General features: G+C 34.4%; 1 protein-coding gene across 10 annotated transcripts in view; it reads right to left on the reverse strand.

Moving 5' to 3' along the window:
* The window catches only part of FER (FER tyrosine kinase), a 484,685-nt gene that overhangs the window by 397,596 nt on the left and 62,010 nt on the right, over positions 1-25,079 (reverse strand). For all 10 annotated transcript variants that reach the window (XM_054688073.1, XM_054688071.1, XM_054688072.1 and 7 more), the window contains one exon: positions 11,374-11,547. In XM_054688073.1, the coding sequence (XP_054544048.1) occupies positions 11,374-11,547 (174 nt within the window). The remainder of the gene's footprint in view (positions 1-11,373; positions 11,548-25,079) is intronic.

The raw sequence follows: 25,079 nt of genomic DNA on the forward strand, positions 1-25,079 counted from the left end.
AATATACAAATTGTGAAGAAGTGAAAGTATCGCTATTTTCAGATGACAGCTAGTACACCTAGAAAACTTAACTAAGCCATTAAAAAACTATTAGGGACCAATGGTGCGGCAGACCTCTCCTGTCTCGCCCACTGCTCCCCTCAACAGTCAATCTGTTTCCCACTCTGTCTCTGGTGGATCCTCGCACCCCCTGAATCTCTGGCTTGTACCCCAGCTCTTGTATGCATAAATAAATAAATCTTTAAAAATAACTATTAGGGAAAATAATAAAGTGGCAAATTACAAAAATCAATTTACTAAAATCATGAATTCCCCTTCATGCAAACTATGTACTAGAAAAGAAAGAAATCAAGAAAGCAATCTTCATTGCTGTCATATAAAAATGTATTACATACCTAAAAATAAACTTAACAAGGAGTTGAAGGACTTGTACATAAAAGCAATAAGACAGCATTTAAAGAAACAGAAGACACAGAAATTGAAAGATAATCCCTGTTTATGGATTTGAAGAATTAACCTTGTTAAAATGAGCATTTTACCCAAAGCAATATATAGATTCAGTATAATCCCTATCATGGCTCCAATGGCAATTTCAAAGAAATAGAATAAACACTGCTGAAATTCATAAGGAACCAGAAAAGTACCTGAATTAGCAATGCAATCTTGATTCAAAATAAGGGAGAACAGAGGTTATGAGATGCCTAGATTTCTAACTATACCACTAAGTAATCAAAACAGGATAGCATTGCAAGAAAAATAAACACAAACAAATGCAATAGAATTGAGAGCCCAGAAACAAACCCCTAGTATCTGGACAGTTACTCTACAACAAAGTAGCCAAAATTATAACAATGCAAAAAGGACAGTCTCTTCAACAAATGTGTTGAAAAACTAGACAGTTCCATCTGAAAGAAAGAAACTACACCACTCACATGTGAAAAAAAAATTAACACCACTATCTCACACATAAAAAAAAAATTAACACCTCTATATCACACATTAAAAAAAATTAACACCATTATATCACACATATAAAAAATTAACACAAAAGCATTTAAAGACTTGAATTTAAGACCTGGAACCATGAAATACATGCAAATAAATAAATAAATAAATAAAAAGCTAAGCAAAATATTCCATGGCATTAGTTTCAGGGCTATCTTTGGGGATTCAACTCCAATGGCAAGTAAAACAAAAGCAAAAAAATAAACAAATTGGACTCCAGCAAACTAAAAAGCTCCTTGATAGCAAAAGAAACCAATTAAAATGAAAAGGCATCCCACTGAATGAGAAAAAATATTTACACATCATACATCTGACAGAGTGCTAATATCTAAGATTTACAATGAACTCATAAAACTAAATTTAAAAAATGGGCAGAAGACCTAAATACACATTTCTCCAAAGAGGGCCAACAGACATTTGAAAAAAATGTGCTTCTTCACTATAATAAGGGAAATGCAAATCAAAACCACAATCAGATACTGCCTGACAGCCGTGACAATGGCCCATATCAAAAGAACAGCAATAGTAAGCGTTAGCTTGTTGTGGTAGATACAGAAAAAAAAAAAAAGCCCTCACCCACAGTTAGTAGGAATATAGACTGGCCCAGCACCAATATAAAACATTGTGGAAGTTCTGTAAATAGAAAAATTATTCTACCATTTTTACTGCAATAGTCAACAATTCCACTCCTAGATTCCAGCCAAAGAATACAAAAGCACTAATTTGAAGGGATATATATGTGCACTCCTATGTTCACTGCAGTACTACTTACAAGAGCCACATTATGGAAACAAGCTAAGTGTCCAAGATGAGATAAGTGAATAAAAATATGTATACATATATTGAGATACACATACACACATACACAATAAGATAGTACTTATCTGTGTAAATAAAAAGATAAACTTTCACCATATGTTACAATATGGATGGAACAGGAGGGGCTATTACTACGAGAAACAAGCCAAAGAAGAAAGACAAATACTGGACGGTGTCACTCACATATGGAATATAGAAAAATGAAATAAGGGTCAGACAAAACCATACCCAAAACAAATCCTAGAAAGATGACTGTAAAATTCAGGCTACCAGAGGTAAAAGAAAAGATGGAGAGCAAAGTGTGGAAGGTATCCAACAGACCATGGAGGATGCAGGACTGTAGGTGCTGTGGGGGTGAGTGTGTTGTGTTAATACAGGCTTAACACATCGAACCTATCTTCTGAATCATAAATGGTGTGGTAAAAACATGTTATGTTTACTTCAATAAAAATTTTAAAAAATAAGATAAAATCACCATAGGAGTTTTCCCTGGGCACTAGTCTGAGAACCACTACTGTTTCGTTTTTTTTTTTTTTTTTTTTTTCACTCCAAAATGAAAGATCAAGTTTACAGTGCTGTAATTATATAAAATTTAAAGATCAATAAAGCCACTATTTACAAAATATTTTCTGCTATTAATAAGCTAGTTTAAATATTCATTTTAATTTTACAGAGTGACTCTGAATTGACTTAACTCATCACTTGTAACATGAAATTTTGACACTGTAACATTTCTGAAAAGAAGCTATATCTATCAATCAATGTTGGAAGGTAGGCATCATGAAGATGGTCACTGCATGCATGCAGTAAACTTGGTATTTCTACAGAAATACTAGACAAATTCAAGTTTTTGGCTCAATAGTCAAAATACCACTTAAATAATATTTAGCAAAGAATAAGACTACTAGCTGGTGTCTAAAAACTTCTAATAAACCCTCTAAGAAGACTAAGAAATTAGCAAAATTGAAACCATATCCCATATTTAACTTTTTGGTGCTTCTGGTTTCTTAGACATCTAAGTCATCATCACACCCAGGGTCATTCAGGTTTTTTCCTATGTTATGCTCTAGAAGCTTTTATAGTTTTACATTTCACATTTAGGATTGTGATGCATTTTGAGTTACTTTTTGTAAGTTTGTGTCTAGGGTTTAAAGTCAAATTATTATTTGCGCATACTTTTACAGTTGATTCTGCACCATTTTGTTGAAAATACTATCTTCTCTCTTCTTTTTGACTCTGTAAATTTGTAAAAGACCAGTTGACTATATTTATGTGGGTCTATTTCACATATCATTTCCAAGAGTTGTTTAGTTGATTCTCTTGGATTTTCCTGTATAGACAATCATATTATCTATAACAAAGACAGTTTTATTTCATTTCCAGTCTGTATATGTTTTGTTTATTTTTCTTGTCTTTCCACATTAACTAAGACTCCTGGTATAATATTAAAAAGTAGTGGTAAGCAGAACACCCTTGCTTTTCTCCTGATATCGGTCTCAATTTTAAGTATGGTGCTAATGATAGCTTTTTGTAGATTTTCTTTATCAAGTTAAGGAAATTTCTCCACTAATTTATTAGCAACTTTAATCAGGAAGAAGTGTTTGATTTTTCGTCAAATGCTTTGTCTATACCTATTCATAAGATTATGTGGATTTTTTTCATCTATTGATGTGATGGATTACATTAATTAATTTTTTCAAATGTTGAACCACCATTCATATCTGAAATACATACCACTTGATCATGTTACATCTTTTTTTAATATGCTGTTGGGTTTGATTACTTAATAATTTGATAAGGATTTTTGTATCTATGTCACTGAAATACATTGGTCTGTTGTTTTCTTCTAATATGCCTTTGTTTTTAGTTCTAAGGTAATGCCGGCCTCATAAAATGAGTTAAGAAGTACTTCTGCTGATTCTGTCTTCTGAAGGTGCTTGTAGAAAATTGGTAAAATTTAAATGTTTGACAAAATTTACCCATGAAGCAATCTGAGACTGGAACTTTCTGCCTTGAAATGATAATTAATCTTTGATTCAATTTCTGTAATAGATATATGCCTATTCAAACAATCTATTTCATCTAATGTGACTACACTTGTAGTAGGTTGTGCCCTCTGAAGAACTGGTCCATTTATCCTAGGTTACGAAATTTGTAGGCATTGAATTAGTACATAGTATTCCTTCACCATTCTTTTAACATTAATGTAATAGGTAGTGATATCCCCTTTTTCACTTCTGAGTTATGTAATGTGTTACCATATTGCTAGTACAGTTGAAGGCTTATTGACTTTATTCAACTTTCTAAGGAAGCATGTTTGGATTTTGTTAATTTTCCTCTAATTCCTGTTTTCAATTTGATTTCTGCTCTATTTTATATTATTCCTTTCCCTATGCTTAGTTTGGATTCAGTTTTTTTCTCTTTTTTTGTGTGTCCTAAAATAGAAATCTACACAATTCATATTAGATCTTTCTTCCTCTCTAATATATTCATTCAATGCTATATTTTTTTCCTCAAAGCAATGCTTTTGCTACATACCACATTTTTGATGCTTTAAATATTTTATATTTTCATTTAGTTCAAAATATTTCTTTAGTTTCCCTTGAGATTTCCTCTTTGATCCAACGGTTATTTAGAAGTGTGGTGTTTACTCTTTAAGTAATTTGGAATTTTCCAGATGTCTGATTTCTAGTTTTATTCCACTGTGCTCCAAGATCAACACTACGTGATTTTTATTCTTTTAAATATGTTAGGGTATTGTCTGTGACCTAGCATGTGGTCTATCTTATTGAATCTTCTAAGTAAGCTTGTAAAAATACAAATTCTGCTGGTGTCTGATGAAGTGGTATAAATATTTTCATTATATCTACTTGACTGATGGTATTGTGAGGTTCTACTAGAACCTGACTGATTTTTTGTCTGTTTTTTTTAATTAAAGGAAGGGTGATGCTTAAGTTTCAAACTGTAATATTCACCTACTTTGTACAATTCTATCAATTTTTTAAAGTTCAGTATGTTGTCACTATACTGTTAGACAAATACACAATAAGGATTAAGTCATCTTGGACACCTGACCTCCTTATCACTATGAATTCCCCTATTTACCCCTAACAAAATTCCTTACTTTGATATCTTCTCTGGATGAAATTTATATAGCTCCACCTGCTTTCTTTTCATTAGTGTTAGCATGGCATCTCTTTCTCCATTCATTTACTATTAAGTAATATTGCCTTAATATTTTAAATGGGTTTCCTGAAAACAATGAATAGATGGGTTTTGCTTTTATCCATCACAATCTCTTATCAATTGGTTCACTTAGAACATCAGCCTTCAAACTATTAACATATTTCAATTAATAGTTACCTTATTTCCACATTTCCTATTTGTTAGCCTGATAGCTAATTGATCCTATTCTTCTCTTCCAGTCTTTGTTCTGTCTTTTGTTGTTTGAATTAAGCATTTTATATGAATCCACTCTCTTATTTCTTAACAGTGTACTTTATTTGTTTTAGTAGTTGTGTTAGTGTTTACAAAATACATTTATAACTATCTTAGTTCATGTTCACATAACTATATATGACTTCACGATAGTCAATACCTTGCAATAACAAAATAACCCTAATTGCTTTTTACTATCCTGAGCATCATTGTCATAATTCATTTTACTTTTATATAAGCATGCATAAGAATACAAAGACATACACAATATATTCATGATCACATATAATCAAATACATTTTTGTTACTACTATTGTCAATAAACTGTTTTCTGTTAGATAAGAAATTTTTAAAAGTTTTTAATTTTAATATTGTTCATTCTTTCTCTAAGACTCTTCCTTTCTTTATCTTGACCCAAGCATCTAACATACATCATTTTCATTTTCAATCTGCTGGCCAAAAAATTCCCTCAATTTTTGTTTGCCTGAGATAGTCTTTATTCTCCTGTTCTCCTTCACTTTTTAAGAATAATTTTACAGGGTGCAAATTTTAGGCCAGTAGGTTTTCTCTCTCAACATTTTAAATACTTCGCTCCATTCTCCCTTGCCTGATTTCTGAGAACGCAGATATAATTTTTATATTTATCATCTATATGTAAGATGATTTTAACTCAAGCTTCACTCAGAATTTTTTCTGTATCTTTCATTTTCTGTAGTTTGAAATCAGTATGCCCAGGTGTATGGTTTTTTCTGATTTATTATGCCTGATGTTTTCTGAGTTTCTTGGATCTATTGTTTGGTGTCTTACATTAATCTGGGGGAAATCATCATACATTATTGTCTTTAATATTTCTTCTGTTCTTTTCTCTCTTTCTTCTCATTCTAGTATTCCTAATATATACAAAAAGGTATATATGATAACTTTTGTAGTTGTCTCACAGTTCTTGAATATGTTGTTCATTTTTAATCAGCCACTGTTCTCTTTGCTTTTTAATTTTGGAGATATTTATTGATATAACCTCATTTAGAGACTGTTTCCTCAGCTGTGAGCAGTCTCCTTTCTATTACAATGTTTCTGATCTCTAGCTTCTCTTTTTGTTTGATCTTAAGACTTTCATTCCTGATTACATTCTTGTAAATTAGAATTTATTCCTAGATACTGTATACTGCATCCATTAGAGCCCTTAGCATATTATTTATAGTTGTTTTAAATTCTCAAACTAGTAATTCCAATATCCCTGACATGTCTTCTTCTTATGCTTGTTCTTGCACTACCAACAGTTTTACCTTTTGGTGTGCTTTGTTACTGACTTAATTGCCAAGTATGATATCCTAGATAAAAGAGACCAAGGAAAATGAACCTTTACTATTGTGGTGCTTAGTTGTCAAGGAAGGGTAAGTATTTTATAGTTTTATAATGAGGCCTCAGTCTTTTACTGAACTTGGGCCTCTGGACTGTAAATTGCACACATACTTTTCAGTACCCACTTCCCCTCTGTGACAGGATAGATACTATGGTTCAAAGTTAGGTATTTTCCTTTCCTTAGGTGCATTAGGCTCTGTTAAACATTTTTTCCTTAAGACTGACCTTGTTAAGAAAAACAAAGTACTCTGGTATGTGTAAAAGTAGGACCTGTCCCCTTCTAGAAGCATGGGAATTTGCTCTGATATTCATTGTGAGAGTCTAGTAGAGATCTGGGAAGTAAAATTCACTAAAACATGGGGACACACTGAATGACCTGGTGCTCCTAGAGTTTATAACTCTCAGAAATTTCCACCTTGAGTTTCCAGAATTTGTCAGTTAGAGTTCAAATTTTCCTACAATCAGTACAAGTTCACAAGGAAACTTGCTCAGATAAGTTGTGATTCACGGTATAATTACTCATTTCCACATGGGCAGCTGCCATTTGCCCCGAGACCTCACTTTTCTTCTAGAATTAAGAAAAAGAACTGTTAGAATGGATTAGCAACTTCCAAACTTCTTTTATGCTGGAAGAGAACTAGAAGCCTTGAATTTGGATATTACCTTAAATTTTGATGTTACGAATTCATTATTCTGCAAGCTGGCAGATTAATTACAAGAACTTTGCTATACGAACTATACTTCAGGAAAAACTCTTGTTGAAATATTCTAGCTAACCATTACATTAGGAATAATAACAAAAAGATACTGCCATTTTACAATTCCAACTGAAATAATGGATCTAAACACTAAACATCAATTGCTTCTAAAACTATTCCGTAAAAGGCCAAAGGAAAACTTTTCAAATAGATATATCAGTCTGGCAAAACTGGACACTATTACTCACACTTAAAATCACAAAAAGATAAACAATATATAAAACAATGGGAAGTCTATACCAGTATCTATGATGTATTCATAAATAAAATTAACAGCCAGATAATTATAAACCTTCTCCATATAATTTCCAGACTACAGAAAAACTGAATCATGAAAGCAAATGTGAAATCACGTCATAAGATGCTAACCAAAAAATCCAAAATGAAGGAAATCTAATGTTTTTCTTTCAATTATTTTTAAAGAAGTAAAACTGATTTACAATGTAGTTTGTGATTTAGAAGTATAGAATCTGTCACTTTGGGTATTGTCACCACACAACACCCATACCAAAAAACTAAAGTTCTCTACCATAGTCCATTGTGCTGTATCCACACATTTTTCTGTACCCACCCCCATCTCTACCTCACTGGTAGTCTCAAATCTATAGTCAGATTTCTAAGGTTTATTATTGGTTTGGTTCTATCCGACCCTTTGTTTTGTGACTCTATTTTCAACATGTAAGTGAGACTATCTGATATTTATCTAACTCCTGAAATTTTGCTTAGCATAATGCCTTAAATATCCATCCATATTGTCACAAATAACGAGAAATGGTATTTTTTATAGGTGAGTTATATTCCATTGTGTATATATGGAATGTATATATGTATATATCCTGATCCACTCATCTTTTCCTAGACACATAGGTTGTTTCCATAGCTTGAATACTATAAATAGTACTACAAAGAATATCTGAGTTCATATGTCCCTTCAAATTAGTGTTTTTGCAGTATTCAAATAAATATCTAGGAACAGAGTTGCCAGACCAAGTAGTAAGTACATTTTTAATATTTTGAGAAACCTCCATTATTTTCCATAGGAGATAGACTAGTATACATTCTCACCAACAGAATACAGGGTTTGCTTTCATCCACATCCCTCAATACTTAGTGTTTCTGGTCTTTTTTTTTTAAAAAAAGATTTATTTCATTTATACAACAGCCAGGATACAGACTCTTATTTATACAGATGCATGGGATACAGGCTCTTATTTATACAGATGCAAGTGAAGGTGAGAGGACTCACCAGAGACAGAGCAGGGAACAGAACAGGCAGACTGACGAAATACACTGTGGAGGGGAGCAACGGGAGAGACAGGAGAGGTCCACTAGCCACATGGGTTGCTCCAAGGCCAGCAGGGATCAAACTGGCACTGCAGAGGCTGCAGACAGCTTCACAGCTGTGCGCTCAACCGCCTGCACCACCAGGGAGGCCCTCGGGTCTTTTTGATATGCGATATTTTCACAGGTTTAAGGTGGTATCTCACTGTGGTTTTGATTTGCATTTACCAGACAATAAGTGATGATGAGCATTTTTTCATGTGGCCATCTCTATGTCTTCTTAGGAGAAGTGTCAATTTAGCCTCTTCTGTCCATTTTTTTTGATTGACTTTTCTTTTTGTTGAGTCCTATGAGTTTCCTTGCAGATCTTGGAAATCAATCCCTTGTGAGACGTATGGTCTGCAAATATTTTCTCCCATTTGACAGGGTGTCTTCTGTTTTGATAGGGTGATAATATTGTTCACTGTGCACAAGCTTTTTAGTTTGTGGTCCCAATAGTTAATATTCACTTTGCTTTCATTGCCATTCAAGCTATGGAAACAATCTATGTGCCTAGGGATAGATGAGTTGATCAGGAAGATGTGGCACAAATCCAAATAGAAATCTTTAAAGCCTATGTCGTAAGATGGTTTGCTTGTATTTACTTCCACACATTTTATGGTTTCAAGTTTTATATCCAAGTGTTTCATACATTTTCAGTTTATATTCCTGTGTAATTTGAGATAGTGGTCTAACTTCATTCTTTTGCATGTGGTTCTCCAGTTTTCCCAACACCATTTATTGAAGAGGCTTTCCTCATTCCAACAAATGTCATCAGCTCCCTTGTCTGAGATTAAGTGTCCATATAAGTGTGAGCTTACTGCATTGTCTGTATGACTATTTTTGTTACAGCACCATACTGTTCTGATTATTACAGCTTTTTAGTGTTTTTTGAAGTCTGGGATATTCCTGTTTTGTCCTTGTTAGCTATTCTGTGGGTCTGTTGTAGTACCATATGAATTTCAGTACAGTGTGTTCTGTATCTTTGAAGAATGGCATTCAATCCCTTAGAACTAAATATTGAATTTCTTGGCCCTCCCCTGGTGGCGCAGGTGGTTAAGTGTGAAGCTGTGAAGCACTGTGAAGCTGTCTCCAGCTTCTGCAGTACCTGTTCGATCCCGGCCGGCTGGTGAGGGTCCCACATGGTGTGGCAGACCTCTCCTGTTACACCCACTGCTCTCCTCAGCAGTGTATTTCATCAGTCTGCCTGTTCTGTTCCCCGTTCGTCTCTGGCGAATCCTCTCACCCTCCCGTGAATCTGGCCTGTGCCCCAGTTCTTGTATAAATAAATAAATCTTTTTAAAATAAATAAATAAATATTGAATTTCTTTAACAAATGACATTTTAAAAAGAATGGACAATGTGGACAATGTTTCAATCATAATTCAAATAAATTAACTATAAGAAAACATTTAAACATCAACAAGTTGAGCACAGCCAAGATATTTAATAACATTAAGGAATTACTGTTTTGTTTTTGGTGGGATAATGTTAATACACCTTATTTAAGAGCACTAATATTAGCAACATATATTAAAAATGCCATGGTTAAATAAATGTTACTTAAAATTCTCATTGAACTGATCAAGTGTAGGAAAAAATGTGAAAGAGGAAACAAATAACTTTTTTAATTGACTATATAATTGAGTGAATAGATGTGAGTTCATTTTACTGTTCTTTCTCCCTTTATGCATATGAACATTTCACAATAAAAAATGTAAAAGTTGGGCCTTCCCCTGGCGGCGCAGCGGTTGAGCGCTGGACTGCGAGGCTGCCCGCAACCTCTGCAGCTGGTTCAATCCCCGGCCGCCAACGAGGGTCCCACATGGCATGACAGACCTCTCCTGCCACACCCGCTGCTCCCCTCAGCAGTGTTTTTCATGTCAGTCTGCCTGCTCTGTTCCCCGTTCTGGCTCTGGTGAATTCTCTCACCCTCCCGCGCTTCTGACTGTACCCCATGCTTGCACAAATAAATAAATAAATCATTTTTTAAAATATGTCAAAAGTTTAGCAGACAGCTCTTAATGTAAGAAAATTTAAAAATATAGTAAATTTACTTGCCTATATATGTATTATATGTATATTACATTATACAAATATTAAATGCCTAAATGAGATATTTCAGTGAAAAATTAAAAACTGTGATAGGGAAGCATTATATCATAATTTAATTTGCAGCATATTTTTCTTTTTTTTTAAAGATTGATTTATTTATTCAAGTACTGGGTATCAGAAGTGGGGGAGGGTGAGAGAATCTACCAGAGCCAGAGTGGGGAGCAGAACAGGCAGAATGACGAAATACACTGCTGAGGGGAGCAGCGGGCACGGCAGGAGAGTTCTGTGCGCCATGTGGGACCCTCGCCGGCGGCCGGGGATTGAACTGGCACTGCAGAGGCTACAGACAGCTTCGCAGCCCAGCGCTCAACTGCTGCGCCACCAGGGAGGCCAATTTGCAGTATATTTTTCATTTCATTGGAGTACATATACTAACAGTGTATCTTATAATCAATAATTTCTTCTATTCAATAAAAATCAGATATTATATATGAGAAACATCAAAACCTTTTTTTCATAAAACAATGATTAAACAATTTTTAAAAGCAAACAATAAAATATTTCACTGAATTTAAAAATCTAATTAAAATCAGAATTCCAAAATGGAAAGACAAACCTTGATCATCTCAGCCTCTATCTGCTGATGAACACCTATGTAACTTTTCTTCACCTGCTGCTTGTCTTTGATCATCATGGTAAGCCTGTGTAAGGGTCCAGAATTTAGGTCTTCTGCATGTGTCTTCATTATCCTACTAAGCTGTTCCGTCTGCTGAATCATAAGCAGCCAAGACTTTAAAAAATAATAATAATAAAATTAAATTAATTCTTGTATTAGATGTTTCTGTTTAGCTGTGCTTTAAGTGTTTAAGAACTTAAAATATATATTAAGTTTCACACAAATTATTACAATTATTAAAATGAAAGTTTTCTGGTAATTATGCAATGAGGAATGAATGATTTATAATTAGCATCTTCAAGTATTTAAAAATTCAGTAATCAGAGATTCTATAGAATACTAGCAAAGTGATTAAGAGTCTACTTTTGCATTATTTGTTTTATATAGTATGTTTTTCAACACACTTAATATATTGTTTCTGCATACCACACTCTAATGCTTCTCTGAGGTTACTATTTCCTAATGGTCAAATGCAACAGAAATTCACCCATCTTCATTCTTAACCTGTCTCTGTGTGACACCTGGTCCTGCTGACTCATTTCTTCTTGAAATATTCACTATATACGTGACTTCTGATCTTCCAACATAACTGACTTGTCATCACCCCTTCTTAACAAATATTTTTCAATTGTTCTTCCTTTGCTGCTTATATCTTAAATGCTATTGTTATCTGGAATTCCATCTACCCTCTTTTCTTACTGAATACCAGAAGTCCTCAATGGTTTTTCCAACACAATACATTGTTTCAACAATGTAGACACACAGTGGTAAGTTTAACAGTGCTGGGAGAAAAAGTTATCTGGTATTTAGTCTTCATAACATACTGAAAAATGTAACATAGGAATATTCGGCATAGACTACTTTAAAAACTCTATTCAAAAACAATCATTAGAGACTAAACAGGGTCAGGGAGGATCCATGTTTAAGAGATACAGCCACACAAACAAACAAACACACACACACACACACACACACACCACACAATCCATAAAGAGAGAGAAAGATGGTATCAAAAGAGGTTTTCTGCTTCACTCTTGGTAGAATAAAGTATCCCAGAAGGGGTTTTGAGTCAGAGGATGCTATAACTTGGGGCAAAACAAGGGCACCTCCAGGACATCACAGAACAAAGATGACAACCCACAACAGACAGTACCTTCAAAAATGATGTAATAGCACTCCTGCTCAAATATGCAAAATACAGAGTGAATACTTCCAAATATGTTTTATTAAAGCCAATATCACACTGATAATAAAGCCATAAAAAGATACCTCAAAAAAAAAAAAAAAAAAACCTACCAGCCAATGTATCTGATGAGCACACATGCAAAAATCCTCAACAATATCTTAGCAAACACATTCAACAATGAATTAGAAGGATCATATATTATGACCAAAGGGAAATCCATTCCACAGGCACAGGTATAGTTAAACAGCTGATAAATATTGAAAGTAATTAATCACATCAATAAGGGAAAACAAAAAAAATCGTACGTTCTTCTCAATAGGTTCCAAGAAAACAACTAACAAGATGGCAAGGATGTGGAAAAAAACAAGCCCTCATAAACAGTTGGTGGAAATGTAGACTGAGCCAATTCCTATGGAAAATGGTATAGCTGTCTCCCAAAATATTGAAATTGGATCTGCAATGTAACCCAGCAATTCCACTCCTACTTATCTAGCAGAGGAATACAAAAACACTAATTTGAAGGAACACATGCTCTCTCATGTTCAGTGTAGCAGTATTTACTATATTCAAGCTCTGGAAACAACCAATGTGCCCAAATACACAAATGGGTCAGGAAGATGTGGTATATTTGCATAATGGAATACTATTCAGCTATCAAAAAGATAAAGTCTTGCCATATGCAGCCAGACGGATAGAGTTGGAGGGGTTATACTAAGTGGAATAATTCAAGGATAGAAACAATACCCAATGGTGTCATTTATAAGAGAAATAAAGAAAAACCAAACAATCATATAAAGCTGAATTAGTAACTAACTCTAGAAAGTGGAGTATAAAAGTTAAGGTGTCAAGGAGAGGGAGCTAAATGTACTGCACTGGTATACTATGAGTATTTTGGTAGTGAGTGCAGTGTGGTAACAACAGAAGGGGGTGATCCTATACTTTTAAAAAACAAAAAAATGATATAAACAAATGTTACCTCAATAAAACTTTAAAAAAAAAAAAAAGATCCTGTTACCAAAAGCAATGTACAGATTCAATGCAGTCCCTATCAAAGTTTTAATGACATTCTTCAATGATATAGAAAAAACATTACTGAAAATTATATGGAACGATAAATCATCCCCAATGGTCTATAAAAAGCTTGACCAAAAAAAGAGAAGAATCATGGTACCACACTCCCAGACTTCAAACAATAATACACAGCTATAATAATCAAAACACTATGGTACTGGAACACAAACAGTCATACAGACAATTGAAATAGAATTGGGAGCCAAGAAATAAATACCCATCAATGTGAATAGTTAATCTTCAACAAAAGGGTGGCCTACAAATAAACATTGGTGATAGGAAAGCCTCTTCAATATACGATTGGGAAAACTAGACAGCCACATGCAAAATAATGAAAGTAGACCACTACCTTAAACATACACAAATACCAATTCAAGATAAGAGACTTGGATTTAAAATGCGAAAACACAAAATACATAGAAGAAAACAAAGGCAAAACATTTCACGTCTAAATTTCAGTGAATGTAATTAGAGATTCATCACCAATAGCAAGGAAAACAAAAGAGAACATAAACATTTAAGACATCGTAGTAAAAAGTTTCTGCAGAGCAAAAGAAATCAACTAACATGAAGGAACCCTCTTATACTGCTGGTAGCAATGTAAACTGCTCCAATCACAATGGAAAGCTATGGAGAGGTTCCTCAAAACAGGGAACATGAATCTACCATATGATCCAGCCATTCCGCTCCTAGGAATCTACCCAAAGAATACAAAAACACTAATTCAAAAGGAAATCTGCACTCCTATTTTATTGCAGCGCTTTTCACAATAGCTAAAATATGGAAATAACCTAAACGCTCCAAACGGCCGAATGGATCAAAAAGTTATGGTATACATATATATATATATATATATATATATATACACACACAATGGAATACTACTCAGAAATCAAAACAATAAACTCATGCTATTTGCAGCAACAAAGATGAACTTAAAGGGATTATGGTAAGCACAATATAGTCAGAAGGAAAAAGATAAATATCAGATGGTTTCACCTTTATGTGGAATATAGAGAAAACAAACAAAAGACAGAAAAAAAAAATAAAGCTTGCAAGCTGACCATAGAGCTGAGGAAGACAGCAAGGGAAGGTGAAGGAGAGAGATAAAAATAGGGGAATGAAGAGCATAAAGGACTGCAATGATGGTTCACGGTTAATATAGTTGTGGGAAAACTATGGGGGCTACACCTTAGAGGAAAAACCAAATACTGTACAAAGATGAACAATGATGTAAAAAAAGAAAAAGAAAAAAAAAAAAAAAAACAAAAAACGTGGGCAGAAGAATTAAACAGACACTTCGCCAAAGAAGACATACTGAAAGACCAGAAACACATTGGAAAGACCAGAAACATGAAGTACTGATGAGTTTGCAGAGAAAAGGGAAGCCTCCTATCTTAGTGGGAATGCAGACTGATCCAGCCCCTATATAAAGCAGGATGGAGGTGTCTCAAAACATTATAAATGGATCTGTCATTTTAACCAGTGATTCCATTCATAAGCATCTACCAAAAAATTCAAAAACACTAATTTGAAAGGAAAATTGCACTCCCATGTAGACTGCAGTACTATTTATCATACCTAAATTATAGACACAATCTAAGTGCCCAAATGCTATACACAAAGGAGTAATACTCAGTGATCATAAAAGATAAACTCATGCCATTTGCGGCAAGATGGATAGAGTTGGAGGGGATAATGCTATGTGAAATAAGTTAGGAGGAGGAAGATAAGTACTGGATGGTGTCACTAATATGTTGAATTTAAAGTAACTAGATTAAGAGCCAGATAAAGAGAAGCTTAAAAACTAGCCTTTGAAAGTTGACAACAGAACTGAAGCATCAAGAAGTGGGTGGGGAAGGGGTAAGAACAAAGAGGAAAGGAAGCACAATGGACAATGTTAATGGAAATGGTGATTTGGTGGTGGGTGCACTATGGTGTCAACACCTGATGGAAGTATCCAAATATTACCTGAATTAAAAATTAAGAAAAACATCTATTTTTGGGCATTTGGGTTGTTTCCAAAGCTTAGCTATTATAAACAGTGCTGCTATAAACATAGGGGTGCAGGTGCTCTTTGGAATTGATGTTTCTGTGTCCTTTGGGTAAATACCTAGGAGTGGAATTGCTGGATCATATGGGAGCTCTATGTTTAGTAGGTCAAGAAATCTCCACACAGCTCTCCATAGTGGTTGGACCAGTTTGCACTCCCACCAACAGTGCAGGAGAGTTTCTTTTTCTCCACACCCTCGCCAACATTTGTTGTTGCTAGTTTTTTTAATATGTGCCATTCTCACTGGTGTAAGATGGTATCTCATGGTAGTTTTGATTTGCATTTCCCTGATGACAAGTGATGTTGAACATTTTTTCATATGCCTGTTGGCCATTAGCATTTCCTCTTCAGAGAAGTTTCTTTTTCGCTCTTCTGCCCATTTTTTGACTGGATTATTTTCTTTGTTGTTGTTGAGTCTCATCAGCTCTTTGCAGATTTTTGTGATCAGTTCTTTATCATTAATGTTGTGTGCAAAAATGTTCTCCCAGTTGGTGGGGTTTCTCTTTGTTTTTGTTATTGTCCCTTTTGCTGTGCAGAAGCTCTTTAATTTGATGTAGGCCCAGCTGTTTATCTTTGCCTTCACTATCACTGCTTTGGGTGATGTGTCTGTACAGATGTCTTTGATGTGAATATCACGTAGTGGATCAAGAAGATGTGGTACATATACACCATGGAATATTACTTAGCATTCAAAAAAGATAAACACATGCAATTTGCAGCAACATGGATGGCGCTGGAAGGGATCATGCTCAGCGAAATAAGCCAGAAAGAAAAAGAAAAATACCGGATGGTCTCACTCATAGCAGGAATCTAGAAAACTTAAGGGACCAGGAAAATGAATAACTATAAGAAAGTGAAAATCAAAATCAACAAAAAACTATGAACCAGAGACATTCTATGGGGGGTAGGGGGCGGGAGGGGAGGGATTGGGGTCAAAATAAGGGGGTTGCAATTGTATGGGGAATATAAAAATAAAATTTATTATAAAAAAAATAAATAAATAAAAATTCATAAAAAAAAATTAAGAAAAACAGGGCCTCCCCTGGTGGCGCAGGTGGTTGAGCAGTATGCTGTGAAGCTGTCCTAAGCTTCTGCAGCGCCAGTTCGATCCTGGCCGGCAGGCCAGTGAGGGTCCCACATGGTACGGCAGACCTCTCCTGTCGCACCTGTTGCTCCCGTCAGCAGTGTACTTCACCAGTCTGCCTGTTCTGCTCCCCACTCTGTCTCTGGTGAGTCCTCTCACCTTCCCGCGAATCTGGCCTGTACCCCATTCTTATATAAATAAATCTTAAAAAAAAATTAAGAAAAACAAAAACAAAATAAACCAGTATTTTTCAAATTGGAAATAAAGAAAATGAATGAAAACAAATACTGGCTTATTTTACTCATGTGAACATGAAAAACAAAGTAAAGGAACAGACAAAACAAACCTTTGAAATTTGACTGAAGAATTGAAATATGAGGGACTAGAGAAGGTCAGAGGGGTTGAATGGAATATGATGGAAAATTATGGGTGCTTTGTCGGCTGATACAGCGTTATATTTATAGAAGTGTGAACCTATACCCCTAAAACATACAGTGCTGTAAATGAACCTTACTTCAATAAACATATATTTTAAAAATTTAAGAATTATAAAAGTAGATAGTTGCATGGCAACTGTGTCATTTAACAGTATTTCTGAAATCCATCTAATCACTTTACACTATGAGTAAAAATATTTTAAATGTAGAAACTTGCCCTTTCTAATAAATACAAATGAACACTGCATTTTTTCACAAGCCAAAACTGTATCTACAGTAAAATAATACAGAACAACATGAAATAGTTTTTAAACATTACTTCATCATGAAAAAATATAAAATATCTGCTCAGTAATAGTGAAAATATTAGCAGCTCATCCATGAAAATGGTAAAAATCACTAATTTAATTTAATTTGGGGGAATAAAGTCTAAATAATAAAAATTTCAAATGTTAGACTATTTTATTCTATTGAGGTATAAACAGTAGCAAACAGTTATGAAACATGGACTGCTTATATTTCTCCATAGTAGCAATTTTTTATCAACAAATTGTGCATATTAACATAGTCAGAAATAAACTGAAGAACAGAAGAAATCACTGACCATAATTGCTTTGTGCTATGAACAATGCTAGAAAAGGGAGATAAAATCATTAATAACTCAAGTAAGAGATTTCTTGTCATGACAGAGTAACTGTAATCAAACTCATCCTTCCACTGAAAATAACTAGAAAACTGGACATAATGTATGAAGATTCTAGTTTCAAACTAGATAACCACAGCACAGGAGATTAATCTCAAAGTCTTAAAATGATCCCAGATATTTGCCTGGAGGTACTTTCCTAAGAGAAATGCAGGAAAGAAATCCAAGGTATAAGTTCAGAATGAAAATCAGATTTAAAAGTAAGACTAAAAAGTCTGATTTTACCCTAATTACAGCATCAAATTAGAGAATTTTAGGAAGGGGCATAATTAAAAGATCAAAAAAAAAACTCTCTTGGCACTGCACAGCTTATGTTTACTTTTTACTATTTAATAATAATGCAAAGTCTCACCCCATCTGAATTATGTTGAATTCTAAATCAAGAGTCTGAATCATAAATGCCAATTATACCTTACCAAAAGAGAAATAAAATGCTAAAAGGGAAATCTTTAAAAATGAAATCAGCCAAGATAGAGTAACAGGGATCAAAATCATCCTTCTCTCTGAAACAACTAAAATATGTACAAAATATATTAAAACAACAGCTTTCAAACTGAATACAAGCCTTTGAAGGACAGAGATCACTGAGAGAAAGAAAATAAACAGTATGACTCCTACAATTGCCTAGACTAACTGACTAGAGAGGCTGCAACACAAGAAGGCAAAACTGAAGCTGACCACAGCAGAATCCCTGGGCTGAGACAGGACAAAGAGTCTGAGCAAATAAGGCTGTTAGAATTAATTGGACAGAAAAGTGAGGAGGACAGGAGGACAGAGAGAGAACCTGGAAATTACAAAAAGACACCCCCCCCCTTAAGTATTCAGCAAGAAGTTGACCATTTGAGCATGTCTGTAGGGAAACTGTTTACTTGAAGAAGGAAGAGAACCAAGTAAAGAGATCAGAGGAAACTCTACCTGTTGTTCACATGTGGCTGGGAATAACGCCCATTCCTACCAACCACGCAGGAAAACTAATAATATGTAGGGTTTGGAGTGCTCAAAAATTACCTTGGTGGTGGGGAGTAATTAGCCATAGAGTTAACACTATTCTGGTAATGACTAACAAATCTTAAATTCAAGATCCAAAGGCTCAACACTTTTCAGACAACTGTGCCTTCACAACAAAATTCAAGAACATACAACAATATAAACTATTGAAAATGAGAGAAAAAAAAATTGAAATGTGAAGAGACACCACTTAGCTGTAGCACATTTTCTAGAGTTATATTAATCTCTTATGAAAACCTTAAGGAGACAGAGGGGGAGACAGGAAAAGTACTTAAAGAAATAAAGACTGAAAATAAAAACTTGATGAAAACTTTAAAACCCACATATTGAAGACGCTCAGTGACCTCAAGTACAAGAAACAAGAGGGAAAAACCCACAGTATCAGGATAGCTACGCTTTGCTCTCCACACTTCCCTCTTCCCCTCTAATCAGATCAATTCTATAATCAGATTTCTAGGAAGTTTTGATTTGAAGCTTTTTAAAGAGTCAAATAAAGATGGATGATCTGAATCAAAAATGTGTTTCAGTGTCAGTGGAATTTCACCTTCTCTATTTAGTTAAGGGCTTTCTGACAATAGTATGGTTGAAATTTTTAAGCCACTGTTATTTCAAGTACTACAAATTGGTAGATTAGCAAACACTAACAGAACCAAAAGTATTCTTACTAAAAATACTAAGCAGACAAAAATTAAATAAATATTTTTTAAATAAATATAATCAACATAATGAAGCCAACACTGACTTTCTAAAAACTGACACCAAATATGCTGAGATGCATTAACTAGGTTATTGTCCAGTCTAAGAAGTAAGAGTGTCATTTCTGGAAACCACGTAACTACCAGTATATTGCTATTAAAAAGTTTAAGTCTAAATATCTGAACACAGATCAGGCCAGAAAGGAAACTAAATTACCTTTTTTTCCCCCAACACTGTTCCTTCCCATTTTCTTAGACTAAGCACCTCTCAACTGCTTTTGTTCTTCTTGAACTTAAAAGGCATTCTTCTCTTTCTTCTCAGAATAAATCTGGCTAGAATCACCTTTTATCCTTCAGAAGCAAATCAAATAACCTCAGCAGTTTCTACTACCAAAAGTTAGGGGATGAATTAAAAACCTTCACACCCTGTGTTTTTTTTTTTTCCTACTTTTCTGTCATCCTCATAAACTCCTTGAAGATACCTTTGATAGACAGAGCTCTAGGAGATCTCCATTAAGACAGCACTGGCCTAACTGGAAATTGTAAAGAAAATAAGAAATTACAGATGGGCTTCTAAAATGTTTGCCAACTTCCTGCTAACCTCTCTACTTCTGCACTACATCCTACTAACATCCCATTCCATTCCCCATCCATGTCCTAAAAAAGTTGTTCCATCTGCTATTCCCTAAGTCCTATATCCCCCAAATCTCCTTGATTAGCTCTTTCAACTCACTATTTATTTAAAACACAAACTACTTTCTTCCTCTCCCATCCAACTAACTATTCCAACTACTCTACTAAATAAATTCCCTAAAATAGACAACTTGAAAAAAAAGTTAAAACCCCATATTTGCTTCCATAAGATATGAAGTAAACTGTATACTGAGAGCACTCCCAAATAAATGTTGTCTTTTAAGTTTACATCCTATATAACAGAGGGGCTGAAGTCCTCCATTACTTCTCCCCAATTCCACCCCTACTAAAGCTAACCTTATCTAGAAAACCCTCTGCTCCATCTTCATGACATTATCTTCCTCCTGTACACACATAGGTTTTCTTGTATATCTCGTATGTCAACACTCTGAGGCAAATATCTATCTTATAAATAGTAGAAGAGAAAATATTTAATCTGTACAAGATCACAGAGCTAACAAATATAAGAGCATAGATACACACCTCTTGGTGTGCTAGATTGACAACCTAGGCTGCTCAGAGGGTACAAAAAAATGGGAACCTAAAAAAACCCTTACATCTAAAAAATAATTTGAGAATCACTATTAATCTAAACTGATGGTTACTTTATAAACTAGTTGCAAATTACACAATAATCTTTACTCAGTACATTGTATTGAGTACTTTATTTAGTAATAATCTATATTTAGCATTTAATCATTAAATTGGAGGCAAAGAACCATAGTAAAAAGCTTTCTACCTCCTTTAAGTTGCTTACTTTATAACATGAGTAACATCTAAAGTCAAGAAGTTCATTTACTCAAAGATTAGTGAGTTATTCTTGATATGATAGGCTGTTAGAAGAAATGAAGATGAAAATGAAAGTGGTCTCTCACTATGCTTGGTTTCTAAAATAATACCCACACTTCAAATCTCCCTAAACAGAACAATCAAGAAATATGTCATTTTCTTTTTATCTAATAGATCACTATACATACTGGATAATTAAGAAATAGAACCACTTCAAATAATAGATAGTAATACAGCAAGTATATATTTATTTCCCTATAGCCAGGGAAACAAAATTACAGGTATGAGATTTGTAACTTATAGAACATTTTTCAGAATGCTAATATATATATTTAAAAACAATACATAAAATTATTAATTATATATAATGCTATTTTTACCTCAGATATATCAATTCAAAAAAATTTCTGAATTTCTAAATGTCATTTGGTGCCATTTACAACCAAAACACTTCCTTGAAGTAAATGCACCTCTTATTTCACAACAAAAAGAGGGAATAATGATACCACTTACAGAAATTTTATTCTTTTATATCTTCTCCCCCCACCCCAAAAAAAAGAGATCAGTGGCATACACCAAATAGCATCACAAGGTTCTAACATACTTAACATAGGCCTCCCCAGTCGTGCAGCGGGTTGAGCACAGCGATGTGGAGCTGTCTGCAGCCTCAGTGGGAGATTCTCACATGGTGTGGCAGATGCCTCACCTGCCTCGCCCACTGCTCCCCCCTCAGCAGTGTATCTGGGTTGTCTTCCTGTTCTGCTCCCCATTCCGTCTCTGGTGAATCCTCTTACCCTCCCATGCCTCTGGCCTGTACTCAGCTCTTGTATAAAAAAAAATAAGCCAAAAAGAAAAAGAAAAATACCGGATGGTCTCACTCATAGCAGGAATCTAGAAAACTTAAATAAGGGACCAGGAAAATGAATATAAGAAAGTGAAAATCAAAATCAACAAAAAACTATGAACCAGAGACACTTTTTGGGGGGTGGGGGGCGGGAGGGGAAGGATTGGGGTCAGAATGGGGCATTTGCAATTGTATGGGGGAATATAAAAATAAAATTTATTATTTAAAAAAAAATAAATGGTTGTGTCATGAGGGCATAAAAGGAAAAAAAAATAAAAAAATAAATAAATCTTCAAAAAAATAACTAAAATAAAATAATCAACATAAATCCTAAACTGTCAAAACTATATGGGTGCTTTGTGTCACTTATATATGAGGAGGTGTGAACCTACTCCCCTAAGTCATAGACAGTGGTTATAAAAACCAAAGTTACCTCAAAGGAAAAAAAAAAAAATGCTAAACTTCCTATTCTTAAGCTAGTGGAGGTAGATTCATTCAGTTAATCTGTGGTGAAAACAGTGTATAAAAAAAAGTAAACACTGTACTCAGTTTTGAAAAAAGAAAATTACATATGATGAAAAACTGTATGTCTTAGAAAAGCACATCAAGCTTTCTACCTTTGAACTAACAGATGTGTGGTGAGGTAAATCATTACTCCGTAAACAGGTAGTAATTTAAGTATTCTGAGTTCATTATACCTGAAGTATATATTTTGGGTCACTGAGTTAAAGAACAAACTACTACCAGAACTATAATTACACTAAAGCATTGAAAACAAAAAACAAGATGACGCAATTTGAAAAATGCCTAAATAATAGTTTTCATAAATAGGTTTTCTCTGTGAAGTGTATCCTCCAGCTACTTACTTTCTTCCTTCTTGCTTAAGAATTTTTTAAATACAACACAAAAATTCCATGAAGAACTCATAGTTTATGTACCACACAAAAACTCAAAGTAAAGCATTCTTTGAAAAAGAATTTCATTCAGTTTGCCTATTACATTAGAAAAACATTTTTCAAATTGCTCAGTTCTTATGAGATACATCAAACATCAAATTGCAATTGAAAATAAACCATAGGAAATTCTCTTTCAGAAGAGCTTGCTTTTTTCATTTTTTTTTTTTTCAAAGATTTCTTCTGGCTCCCGAGGTTTAAAACTCTGAGATCCTTTTTAAAATACCAATTCTTGAACTCCACAATCAGACATTCTGATTTTACAATTTTTGGATAAAGTCCAGGTATAGTATTTTAAAATTCCCCAAGTAATTCTAAATATAAGCTCTTGCATAATGAAATAATTAAGTTATTAATAATCACTAGGTTGTGCAAAATCACAAAATAAAAATCAGAATTTATTAAAAAAATGTTTAGAGGCACAACACTCAAAAATTTTCTCAAAGACATAATAAAAAAGACAGTAACATAAAAAATTTTCTCCATCTTATATGCATTAAATGCTTAAGAAATGCTGCAACAGGGCTTCCCTGGTGGCGCAAGGGGTTAAGCACTGCACTATGAAGCAATTTGCAGCCTCTGCAGCACAAGTTTGATCCCCAGCCGGCCAGGGAGCAACCCACATGTCACAGCAGACCTCTCCTGATTCACCCGCTGCTCCCCAAGCAGTGTACTTCGGTCATTCTGCCTGTTCTCTTCCCCACTCTGTCTCTGGTGAATTCTCTCACCCCACTCCCCACACCTCTGGCCTGTACCCAGCTCTTGTATGCATAAATAAATAAATCTTTTTTAAAAAGGGGGGGGGGCCTCCCTGGTGACGTAAGGGGTTAAGCACCGCACTATGAAGCAATCCGCAGCCTCTGCAGCACCAGTTCAATACCCAGCTGGCCAAGGAGCAACCCACATGGCGCAGCAGACCTCTCCTGACTCGCCTGCTGCTCCCCTCAGCAGTGTATTTCACTCAATCTGCCTGTTCTGCTCCCCGCTCTGTCTCTGGTGAAACCTCTCACCCCGTGCATCTCTGGCCTGTACCCCAGCTCTTGCATGCATAAATAAATAAATATTTAACAAAAAAAGAAATGTTGCAATAAATAAAAGCACTTTAAGTTGGCTTGTCAAAATAAGTATCAAAAACTTGTGAGTTATAAAGTTATAGAGTTATCTGAACTTGGAAAGAAATTTACAATATCACAAATAGATGGGGTAGACAGAGGTATGCAGTAAATGATGAAACCTAATATTCCAAGTAACCCATTCAGCTAGGTAGTTTTCTGCATTCACCTAATGTTGCTTATGGGTTCATGCATAAGCAAACACAAGATCACATCATGATCAAATTATTCCCTAATGTGTCAATTGCATTGGAACAAATTTCTAGTTTTAAGCCAAGAATTAATAGCAGAACTGATATTATAATCTGCCTAAAGAATCACTGCATTATTATTAATATGGTAGCAGATAGTCTAAGTCCTCCAACTTGCTCTTTTTCAAAACCATTCTTACATGAGTCTAGATCCTTAACATATCCATATAAATTTAGAATTAGTCTGTTGATTTCTACAACAAACCTAGCTGACATTTGTAACTGGTATTGCATTAGAGCTATTGAATAATCTGAGAAGAACTGAAGTCTTGATAGTATCTGCCAATTCATGAAAACAGTATATTTCTCCATTTATTTAAATATTTATTATTTGTTAAGTAATTATAATTATTATTGTATCTGTAGGTTTTTCACACCTAGGCTTCATCAGGTTGAAGAAGTATCCTCCTACTACTAATTTGTAGAGTTTTTAAACAGATGTTGAAATCTGTCAAATATTTTTTCCACAGCTATTGAGATGATCATGTGTATCTCCTTTTTTATTCTGTTGATATAAAGAAGTACACAGATTTTTTTAAATGTTCAATCAACCTTGCAGTACAAATTATGAGTCCCACTTAGTCATGATTGGCTACACTATTTGGCTTTGATTTGCTAAAATTTAAGAATTTCTATAGGTATGTTCACCAGGTGCATTGGTCTATAGATAATTTTTTTGTCATTGTTACATATTTATCAGGTTTTAATAAAAGGGTTAGCCTCACAGACTGAGTTGGGATGTGTTTCCTTCTCTTCTCTTTCTAAAA

The sequence above is a fragment of the Talpa occidentalis genome, unplaced genomic scaffold (assembly GCF_014898055.3).
Source record: "Talpa occidentalis isolate TD23 unplaced genomic scaffold, MPIMG_talOcc4v2.1 talOcc4.6, whole genome shotgun sequence".
Classification (NCBI taxonomy): Eukaryota; Metazoa; Chordata; class Mammalia; order Eulipotyphla; family Talpidae; genus Talpa; species Talpa occidentalis.